The 11,539-nt window shown below is 43.0% G+C and overlaps 1 protein-coding gene across 1 annotated transcript; it reads left to right on the top strand.

Annotated features, from left to right (window-relative positions):
• Window positions 1–5,959: 5,959 nt before the first annotated feature.
• LOC130296272 (oocyte zinc finger protein XlCOF6-like) lies at window positions 5,960–10,524 on the top strand. The gene is made up of 2 exons (XM_056547667.1): window positions 5,960–6,835; window positions 8,466–10,524. Exons 1-2 carry the CDS (start codon window positions 5,986–5,988, stop codon window positions 9,830–9,832), a joined length of 2,217 nt encoding a protein of 738 aa, XP_056403642.1. The 5' UTR covers window positions 5,960–5,985; the 3' UTR covers window positions 9,833–10,524.
• The last annotated feature ends 1,015 nt before the right edge of the window (window positions 10,525–11,539 follow it).

Below are 11,539 nucleotides of genomic sequence, written 5' to 3'. Positions count from 1 at the left end.
TGGAGAAAAGGACCTGAAATTTATGCTAGTTGATCACGTCCCCCCCTTAAAAGGGGCGGGGACCGTGTAAGTCTATTAAAAAAGAAGGAACTTAAAGGGATTTTCCAACTCCATACCCTCAAACCAGAGGGTCTGAATGTTGACTTTAAGGTAACACATGCTATTTGTAACGCCTAACTGCTTGAGATAACAATGACACATCCTGATCTGTGTAATAAGTGTTTTCCTAATTGAATATTTTTTTATATATACACTATATCACATTAGTAATACTTTTTTTTGTGTTCCGATCCAGGTCCGACGTGGAAACCCGACCAGATCTCCATCATCCACCTGAAAGTTGAAACCTCCATTAGGATTACTCTCTTTTTCTAAAAAAAATTTCTTTTCACAATTTGTGTTGGGCCAAGATGTGGACTCCAATTTAACTAGAGTGGTGTCTACCTGTCATGGAGAACTGGATGTTGTGGACGGGCTAGACATTCATGAGGTACATTAAATCTCCATATCAGGGGCCGGTGTTTTCTCTGCTATACCCGTACCGTTTAGGTGGTCTAGCAAAAGTTACGGTGCACTGGTGAACAACCCCAAATAGTGGGGAGCCAATCACCAGTTGCACTGACACTGTGGGCCCGCTGGGAGAAATACTGGCAACACAGGGACTATGTCAAGCCTTAAACTGTCCACTTTCCAGCACCTAAGATGGCGGACCGGGAGCTCAAGGTGCCGAGGCGCAGGCGCGAGCTCGGTCGACCAGTGCGCAGGCGCCAATACCCCGAGAGAGGGCCTGCCAACATCCAAGATGACCTGAAGTCTCCAGCCGGAACACCACGCATGTGTAAATTGGAATACCACAGGCCTGCAAACCGGAAGCTTGGATCCGGTCACCGGAAACTACTACAGTCGGCAAGAACGCCAATCACCTATGATATTGCTTTTTTTCGTTCCTATGGAGGAGTCAGGGGTATGTTTGAGATCTCTATGTTCGGGTCCCACGTCCGGGACTGGAGGTATGGACTGATTGACACGGAACATTGTTTTATATATAACACTGTACTGCATAGTAATTGTATATTGTGTGTTTAGCACGAGTGTTTTGTTTTTCTACACTTTATTTGATGTTACACTTAATTTTGCAGTAGAACAGGGTTCCCTGTACATGGGATGTATAGAGGTCTATTACTGTGAACCTACTTGTTTGTTTACACATGCTAATTATTGTACGCCCACAGGAAGTGAGGTCACATTGTCTTCCCTTATTTAAAGCACGTATTATGTAACTCACACTGCTTGAGGACGGCCACGTTAGGTGGTTGAAACGTCGCTATTGCATCTTGGTGATAAATAAAAGTCACTATTTTCACTACGCTGGAGTGCTGCTGCGTCTACTTGGTTGCTGAATCGCAGGGGGGTTATATGTCTGGACCCACAGCGCTTCTATATATCTTGCCCCCCGCAGCACATTTATATCTCTATCCTTTGGCCCCCACAGCGCTTCTATATATGTCCCCCCCCCCCCCACGTCGCATTTATATATGTTTCCCCCGCAGTGCTATCATATATAAATGTGGGGGGGGGGACATATATAGAAGCGCTGTGGGGGCCAAAGGATAGAGGATAATATGTCTGATCGTGGGGGGCCCGCTGCTGAGACCCCCCGCAATCTCCCTGCAGCACCTGCGTTCCCTGACATCACACCCCCTCAATTCATGTCTATGGGAGGGGGCGTGACGGCCTCCCATAGACATGAATGGAGGGGGTGTAGCGTGACGTCACGTCCCCAGTCCTGGAAACCCGGAGGTTTCCGAAACTGGAGACGCAGCCCAGCATAGAATGCAGGTGCTGCAGGGAGATCAAGGCGGCCCCCCGCGATCAGACATCTTATCCCCTATTCCTTTGGATAGGGGATAATATGTTTTTGCATTGAATTCCCCCTTTAACCTCTTCAGGACGTAGGGCGTATGCATATGCCCTGCATCCCGAGTCCTTAAGGACGTAGGGCATATGCATACGCCCGTGGGAATTCCGGTCCCCGCCGCTAGCCGGTTGGGGTCCGGAACGGGATGCCTGCTGGAATCATTCAGCAGGCATCCCGGCACATCGCCGAGGCATCCCGGGACACATCGCCGAGGGGGGATGTCGGCGATCACAGAAAATCACATGTCAATTCAGACATGCAATTTTCTGCTATTGCGGGCTGATCGGGTCTTTGGTGACCCGATCACCCGGAAAATAGGGATGATTGGAGCTGTCAGTGACAGCCCCAATCATCCTGAGGGATAGGAGCGAGGTCACAGTGCTGCGATCTTCTCCTATCCCCTGCCATTGGCCAGAACTGATTCTCACCAATGGCAGCGCAGGACAGTGGGTTGCCATGGCAACCCCCCCATTCTGCCCACCCCTGGATGTCAGGCAGAACGGGGGGAGAAGATGGAGGCCGGTACCTGAGGACAAGATGCCGTGGGGATCGTCGCTGGAGACAGCCGATCACGGCGCAGGTAGGGAAACAAAGGTGGGGGGGGGAGGAAGGGGCAGTAAGCGATTTTTACTGCTGCCCTTCCTAGTGGATGCCAAACTGCAACCCCCAGCATGCCAAGACTGCCCAGGCATGCTGGGAGTTGTAATTTTGCAACATCTGGAGGGTCACAGTTTGGAGACCACTGTTACAGTGGTGCCCAAACAGTAGCCCTCCAGATGTGGCCAAACTACAACTCTCAGCATGCCAAGACTGTCCAGGCATGCTGAGAGTTGTAATTCTGTAACATCTGTCCCTTCAGATTTTGCAATTTTCATGACATTTTTGAAAATTGCTGCTCTACTTTGAAGCCCTCTAATTTTTTCAGAAAGTAAAAATATGTCCATTTTATGATGCCAACATAAAGTGGACATATTGTATTTGTGAAGAAAAATAAAATGTATTTGGAATATCCATCTTCCTTACAAGTAGAGAGCTTCAAAGTTAGAAAAATGCAAAATTTTCAAAATGTTCATGATATTTTGGGATTTTTCACCAAAGAAGGATGCAAGTAACAACGAAAATTTACCACCAAAATAAAGTAGAATATGTCATCGAAAAAGAATATCAGAATCAGAATATTCGGTAAAAGCATTTTAGAGTTATTAATGCGTAAAGTGACGGTAGTCAGAATTGTGAAAAAGGGCTGCGTCCTTAAGGTGAAAAAGGCTGTGTCCTTAAGGGGTTAAGTGAGGTTGATTACTGACCCAATCAAAGGCCTTTTTCTCTTCTGTATTGAGATCTTTCTCTGGATGAACTAAGCATCTCGTATCGCTAAGCACTGCAGTAGTGAAGAGATCTAATGGAGTGCCTGGGCATACTGGGGGTTAAAAGTTGACGGCTTTCCCCCTGAGAATTTAGTTGTATATATCTCTTTACTTTCTACGAATGAAGAGTCTGCAGCTAACGCAGCCAATATCCTCACATCATCGGATTCCCTTTCATCAAGACCTGAAGCTACACTAAAACCTAATAGGCCTATGCATATTGGTGACTTTCTTTTTGTTAACGAAAGATCGAATCTTCCTTATTGTTAAATATTTTATGCAGATTTATTTTCCTGACTGCTTTGAAGAGGTCGACTTCAAACTGGGGGAAGTAGAACCCCTCATGCCGTCCATAATTAAGACCCTTGGACAAGACGGCAATGACTTCCGATATTGATGACATTGTCTGTACTAGTTACTCCTGCCATGACACTGTCTTTCGCTTCTGTTGGTATCTGTTCATTCCTCCTCCTCTTATGCTTTCCCCTCCTAATCTTTCTCCTAAAGGGGCTTCATCTTTTTTTATCTTTCGACTTTTGATCCCTAGTTGTTTCCTTGTTGGCTTCATCCGATGCACTCGTATCAGAGTCTGTGGTCCAATAGTCAGGACTTCTGTTTTTTCTTTTGAAATTTTCTCCTCCCTTTTTGATTAACTCCTGCGGGTTTTTGATTCCTCCAAGTGAACACTGCGTCTGTGTCGTAATCTCTTTTATCACGAAAGAATTTGTCCCTTTTCCGATCTGACTTCTTTCTGATCTCTCTCCACTGACACAACCTGAAGCCTTTCTAGCCATGCCGGATATACATAAGTACGAGGGTCCTGAGGTTGTTATTGATCCATCATCTTAATTTCCAGCTTCTAGGACAGTGGTTCTCAACCTTTTTCGCAACTGTACCCCCAATGGGTGAAAGTATGTCCGCAGGTACCCCTTTCGCGTAAGTTTGTGCGGAACTTACATGCGAGGCGTACCCGTGGACAAAATAAGTCATAAAAGTACTTAATTTCATAATAACATGTGCTTACCTTTCTAATCCGATACTTAATCCCCTTGTGCCATTATTCCACCCTCCCTCTGATCCCCTTTTGCCATAATCGGATAAAAGGATTAAGATTGAGAGGGGGGGGGGATAAGGATTACCCCCCCTCCTCCATATGAATCCCCCTGTGCCATTATTCCCCCCCCCCCTCCCTCTGATCCCCTTTTGCCATTATTCCCCCCTCCCTCTGATCCCCTTTTGCCATTATTCACCCCCCCCCCCATATTAATTCCCTTGTGCCAATATTCTCCTCTCCGATCCCCCTAGGCCAATATATGAGATACATACAATAACACCCTCCCATATTGCGGTGTTACACTTAGTTTAACATTCTTCCCAGGCCTTTGTCTATGCCGTTCGGCGGGAGTCAGAGGGCCGCACTGACGAGTGACGTCCTTCGGCGCTGTCCTTCCGGCTCCGCACATTGTCAGGGATGTCATACATCAGGCCCGGCAGCCACTGCAGCTCACGGTACACTATAGTGAGCTGCCGTGGTGACTGTGGTGTCCAATCCGTGCTCTGCGATGACAAATACTGGCCAATGCATGGCCGGTATTTGTCAGCGAAATGCTGTATCCCCGCATAACTCCTGGCGTACCCCTAGGGGTACGCTTACCTCTGGTTGAGAACCCTTGTTCTAGGAGACCTGCAGCTATAAGGCTGAGATAACACCTCCTGTTATGTCATTTTTGGGCATTATGATAATAAAATGTCATTTAAAATGGGCTAGCTGACTGTCTAAATGAATACTTCTGTTCAGTTTTTACAAAGGAATATTAAGGAAATGGACCTCCGTTAGGGAGGAAGACTAATGAATCTCTTGGTGCATGTGCGTACAGAGAAAGGCATTCTAAGTCAGCTATCTAAAGCAGTGTTTCCCAACCAGGGTGCCTCCAGGTTTTGCAAAACTACAACTTCCAGCATGTCTGGGTAGCCAGGCACCCTGGTTGGGAAACACTCTTACTCCTAATGGTCATTAGGAGTAAGAGTATATACATATTGAGTCATTGCATTGTTTATTCTTAATGTATATGTGACTTCTACTATGGATATAATTTGTATCCCTATTCCCTGTCCACACTTATTGTAGTGAGGGCAAGGGGTTAGACTAGGTAGGGTTGGTCAGGTCAGGTTATTCACCTGTACCCTAAACCCCCTTCCCTGGTTTTGTGTTTATTATTTAGTGCTATATCTGATTTGATACCTTTCTGAGCACTGTATTGTGAGGCGTTGTTTTTCTTATCATCTTTAATAAAAATTATATATTTTAGCTTAATGTGTTTATCTGTGGCCTCATTGGTAGATTTCAATTGAGTTATTATTTTGTAAAATTGTCTCCAATGGCATGTATATCATTGGTTGAAGGACCATATATTTCCTCTTTCTGGTTTTTAACTATAAATTTAAGATTGAGCAGAAACCTGGTGAAACATGCAATATATAAGGTACAGTATATAATGGCTTGAAAAAATGCTACTCCTTATGTACACTCCCACATAAAGTAAATTATCCTGATACATTACCCAAAAGACAGTCGTGCTTTTATAAAAAATTTTCACCCTAAAATATTCCAGGTGACTTTACTGTCTGATGACTTTTACAATATTTCTTTTACAGCTTTTGAGTCAAGGGAATGATATGATCTATATTAATGCTCCAGACAGAATGGTAAAAGAAGAAGAGACAGATGTAATCAGTGATGAGCAGTATAAGGAGGACATTCCTGCAGGGAAAGATCTGCTCCATATTAATGCTACAGACATAAAGGAAGAAGAGACAGATGTGAGCAGTGATGAGCAGTATAAGGAGGACATTCCCACAGGGAAAGATCTGAACTCTATTTTTGCTACAGACATAACGAAAGAAGAAAAGGCAGATGTGAGCAATGATGAGCAATATAAGGAGGACATTCCTACAGGGAAAGATCTTAACTCTATTAATGATCCAGACAAAAGGGTAAAAGAAGAAGATGAGACAGATGTGAGTGGTGATGAGCAGTATATGGAGGACATTCCTACAGGGAAAGATCTGAACTATATTAATACTACAGACATAAAGAAAGAAGAAGAGACAGATGTGAGCAGTGATGAGCAGTATATGAAGGACATTCCTTCAGGGAAAGATCTTATCTATGCTACAGACATAAAGGAAGAAGAAGAGACAGATGTGAGTGGTGATGAGCAGTATAAAAAGGACATTTCTACAGGGAAAGATCTTAACTCTATTAATACTCCAGACAAAAGGGTAAGAGAAGAAGAGACAGATGTGAGGGGCAATGAGCAGTATAAAGAGGACATTCCTACAAGGAACGATCTGATCTATATTAATGCTACAAACATAAGGGTAAAAGAAGAAGAAGAGACAGATGTGCGCGGTCATGAGCAGTATATGAAGGACATTCCTACAGGGAAAGATCTGAACTATATTAATACTACAGACATAAAGGAAGAAGAGGAGACAGATGTGAGCAGTAATGAACAGTATAAAGAGGACATTCCTACAGGTTATTGTCCAGGTGAGTAGTAACCATTAAATGCAGAGTGGAGTCACAGATGTTATTTAGTCAGTTTCAAAGGGAATTTCTAAAAAAATTCAAAAAATTGGTGTACATCTGCTGTTACTTTTTATTCTGTACATTTCCTATTCAGCCTAAAAATAAATAAAATATGGGTAAAAATGTGATATTGCTGATGAGGAAAAAGTATTTTCACAATTTTTGGACAAATGAGCTATTAACTCCAATTATATATAGAAGAAAGAAAGAGATAGAAGATTTGCTGAAATATAAGCAACAGCTGCAGACTTATGGATGGTTCAGCTCCTGTGCACATCCTAGACTAAATAACAACTACTAACAGTAGCTAATCCTAACAGTAGTAAAATGAAAACATGTTTTGGATGCTTTAGTTTTTACATTGTACTTTAGAGTAAAGTTGACGTCCTCTTTATTCTATGGGTTGATAAGATTAAAGTCATAGATGAAATTGTACTGACACATAGAATAAAAAAAAGTACAGTGACCCCTCGACCTACGATGGCCCTGACATACGATAATTTCAACATGCGATGGTCTCTCAGAGGCCATCGCATATTGAAGGCAGCATCAACATACGATGCTTTTTTATGTCGGGGCCATCGTATAAACGGCTATCCGGCAGCGCAGACTGCTTCAGCTGCCGCCGGATAGCCGTTTACGGTGCCCCGTGAGCTCCGGTGATGTCTCTTACCTGTCCTCGGGGCTTTGGCGCGTCCTCTTTGGGATCCCCTGCATCGTAGGCGCTCCCCATCAACGTCATCACGTCGTCCCGTCATCCAATAGGAGCGCCGTGCGTACCGACATGATGGCGGCGACGGAGAGCGCGGATGCTGGGGAAGCAGAGGCCTTGCCGGAGCGTCGGGGACACCTAGGGGACGCGGCGACAGCGATGGACGGCGACATCCAGGGCAGCGGTGACGGTCCGGAGCGGCGGGGACAGGTGAGTTAACTTCCTCTAACAGTGCTCTACAACCTGCGGACCTCCAGATGTTGCAAAACTACAACACCCAGCATGCCCGGACAGCCGTTGGCTGTCCGGGCATGCTGGGTGTTGTAGTTTTGCAACATTTGGAGGTCCGCAGGTTGTAGACCACTGTCCTATACTTTACATTGCACGGATCCCTCAACATGCGATGGTTTCAACAAACGATGGTCCATTTGGAACGGATTTCCATCGTATGTTGAGGGACCTCTGAATTGTAAAAACTAAAGCATCCAAAATCACATATTTTTCAATTTTCCAGTACACTTTATCATAACATGAAGGGTGTCAGTACAAAGTACAATTGGTCTTGCAAAATACAAGCCCTCGTATTGGTCTGTGAATGGGTATGAGTGGTGGTTTTTAGAAGGCGAGAAGAAAAAAAAAAGAAAAAATGATCACTGCGATCTCAGTCTTACTGCAGGAGATGGGGGAGAGAGAAGATTATTAGAGCAGATAGTGAGAATGTTCTATGATGTCACATAATGGAATAATTCAGCACTAATTGTACATGTGACTGACTGACTGTACATGTGACTGACTGTACATGTGACTGACTGTACATGTGTGCAAACTTTTTAAGGTTCTATTACTGATAAATAACATAAACTGTTTTATCCTTGGCAGATGACAGTACCGGGAGATCAGAGGAGAATCTTATATCTTCAGATTATAAAGCAGATGATCATACCACACAAGATACACAGAGAATTCACACAGAGGAGAAGCAATTTTCATGCCAAGAATGTGGGAAATGTTTTATTTTCAAATCACAGCTTGATAGACATGTGAGAACTCACACAGGGGGGAAGCCATTTTCATGTCAAGAATGTGGGAAACGTTTTACTATGAAATCACATCTTGTTCAACATCAGAGAATTCACACTGGGGAGAAGGCATTTCCATGTCAAGAATGTGGAAAATATTTTACTATGAAATCATATCTTGTTGACCATCAGAGGATTCACACAGGGGAGAAGCCATTTTCATGCCAAGAATGTGGGAAATGTTATAGGCAGAAAGTAAATCTTATTCGCCATCAAGAAATTCACACTGGGGAGAAGCCATTTTCATGTTCTCAATGTGGGAAATGTTTTACTTTGAAATTAAGGCTTGTTGCACATCTGAGAGTTCACACAGGAGAGAAGCCTTTTTCATGCCAAGAATGTGGGAAATGTTTTACTGTAAAATCACACCTTGTTGAACATCAAAAAACTCACACAGGAGAAAAGCCATTTTCGTGTCAAGAATGTGGGAAATGTTTTTCTATAAGAAAAAATCTTCTTGACCATGAGAGGATTCACACAGGAGAAAAGCCATTTCCATGCTTAGAATGTGGCAAATGTTTTAATCCAAAATCAGCTCTTGTTAAACATCAAAAAACTCACACAGGAGAGAAGCCATTTTCATGCTCAGAATGCGAAAAATGTTTCAGGGAGAGAACAGATTTGATTCGCCATCAAAGAATTCACACAGGCGAGAAGCCATTTTCATGCTTAGAATGTGGAAAATGTTTTTCGGAGAAAGGAAAGCTTGTTGAACATCATAGAACGCACACAGGGGAGAAACCATTTCCATGCTCAGAATGTGGGAAATGTTTTTATCTGAAATCAAAGCTTGTTGAACATCAAAAAACTCACACAGGAGAAAAGCCATTTTTATGCTCAGAATGTGGAAAATGTTTTAGGGAAAGAACAGCTTTTATTCGCCATCAAAAAATTCACACAGGCGAGAAGCCATTTTCATGCTCAGAATGTGGAAAATGTTTTTTGGAGAAAAGAAAGCTTGTTGAACATCATAGAATTCACACAGGAGAGAAGCCATTTTCATGCCAAGAATGTGGGAAATGTTTTGCTGTGAAATCACGTCTCGTTCTACATCATAGAACTCACACTGGGGAGAAGCCATATTCATGCTCAGAATGTGGCAAATGCTTTACTCAGAAATCACATCTTGTTGAACATCAGAGAATTCACACACGGAAGAAGTCATAATAACCAGAATGTGGGAAACGTTTTTATCCACAAATCACATCTTCATAAATACCAAATAATTCAGGCAGTGAAGCAGCCTTTTTTAATTTAACTTTTTTATTGGCAAATAATACAGTAAAATAATTAACACAATTGTTACAGTAAAGCCATTTAGAGGAATAAATTATGATTGAAAATGCCTGTTATATAAGAAGCAAAATGGGGGGAATTTTATTATTTTCTTTACACTTGTTTTTGTGTTTATAAGTTGCATTTATTGCGTAGTGAACATGGTTGCAGGTTTTTTTTTTGTGACTTTTCATCTACCACACTTTCTTAGTGTGGGTCTACTTTTCTGGCAGATGCAGTGGATAGTAATTTTTGGGCAAAATATTTGCCCAAGTGGCCGTATTTTGTGCAGACACACACAAATCCAATAGTATGCTATTTGTTTGTTGTGTATTTCTCGCATACTTAATGGGGTACTCCACTGCCCCAGTGTTCAGAATATTTTGTTCCAAACGCTGGGTGCGGGCTGTGGGGTCGTGACATCACGCCACGCCCCTCGAGATGTCACACCACACCCTTCGAGATGTCACACCACACCCCTTCAGTGCAAATCTATGGGAAGGGGCGTGTGAAAAAAATCACAAATAATTAGTAAATTGACTAGAAACACTGTGTTACATTGTGATTTACATGTGAATAAAACACAGAGGATTATTCAAAGGAAATCCTGAGTGCCGAGGTTTCTTTTTCTTTTCTTTTTTTTTTCTTTTGTAAAATTTTTACATACAAAATATCTTTCACAAAATTTCAATTCACAATTATTATTTAGGCACAATCCTAACATACAAAGTATCTAAACAATTGCAAAATTTCCAAAAGTTGCGTCAGTGAAAAAAGATGGCTCTCAAACCATGGAGATGCACAAAAATAACTTTTTTTTTTTTTTTTAACGAAAAATAAATTTTATAGTGTCACTGTAATGAACCATTCTAAAAAGTATATGTATTAGGTTTCGCCATAATTGTACTGACCTGCAGAAGAAAATTGCCATGGCATTTGTAAGCACTCCTTGTTCTGTGCTAATTTTGACATGTAGAAAGTCTAATAAAGCAGAGCCTCCAGTGGTGACCCCAGGGTGCCGGAACTCATTTGGTATTGGCAACCCCACTTGACAGATGGCACGAAGCACGCACGTTATCTCTCACTCTTCCAAGCACTCACCTCTACTGTTCCGGCCTTCTGGCTTTTGATCTGCAGAGTAATTTCTATAGATCCGGACGGATGTCCGGGCAGTTTTACGCAGCGCACATTCACTTATTTATTTATATGGTTTTTGTCACTGTGCTCACGTTTGTGTTCTTTATGTGTCACAAGAATTTGGTAGGGTGCGGTTGCCCTTCTGGGTGTTCCTCCTGCCGATCTAGAGGACGTGTGTCAACTCCCTGCCATACCCCGTGGTATTCCTGTTTGGCATGAGTACCAAACCGGTTTTATTGGTTCCTTCGTGGCAACCTGGTTAACGCCTAGTTGCCCCCCGGGAACACTTTTAGGTCCCTGAGTAGCTTTGTCGAAAAGGGACATTGTTCCTGGAGCCTCGCAGGTGCCTTAAGGCTTGGAGGTTAAGGGTTTTGTTGGGTGGGGGGGGCCTCTCTCCTTTCGGTGAAGGGCTTGTGATGGACTGCATCCTCATGCACGGTTTTTGTGTGAACACGTTTGCAC

Source organism: Hyla sarda, chromosome 1 (assembly GCF_029499605.1).
Source record: "Hyla sarda isolate aHylSar1 chromosome 1, aHylSar1.hap1, whole genome shotgun sequence".
Lineage (NCBI taxonomy): Eukaryota > Metazoa > Chordata > Amphibia > Anura > Hylidae > Hyla > Hyla sarda.
Note: the sequence above shows the minus strand (reverse complement) of the source record. Positions and strands in the feature narration are given on the sequence as shown.

Coding starts and splice junctions, on each gene's coding strand:
- LOC130296272 (XM_056547667.1), top strand. CDS start 5,986: ATGGTAAAAGAAGAAGAGACAGATGTAATCAGTGATGAGCAGTATAAG. Junction 6,836..8,465: donor TCCTACAGGTTATTGTCCAG/GTGAGTAGTAAC, acceptor TATCCTTGGCAG/ATGACAGTACCGGGAGATCA.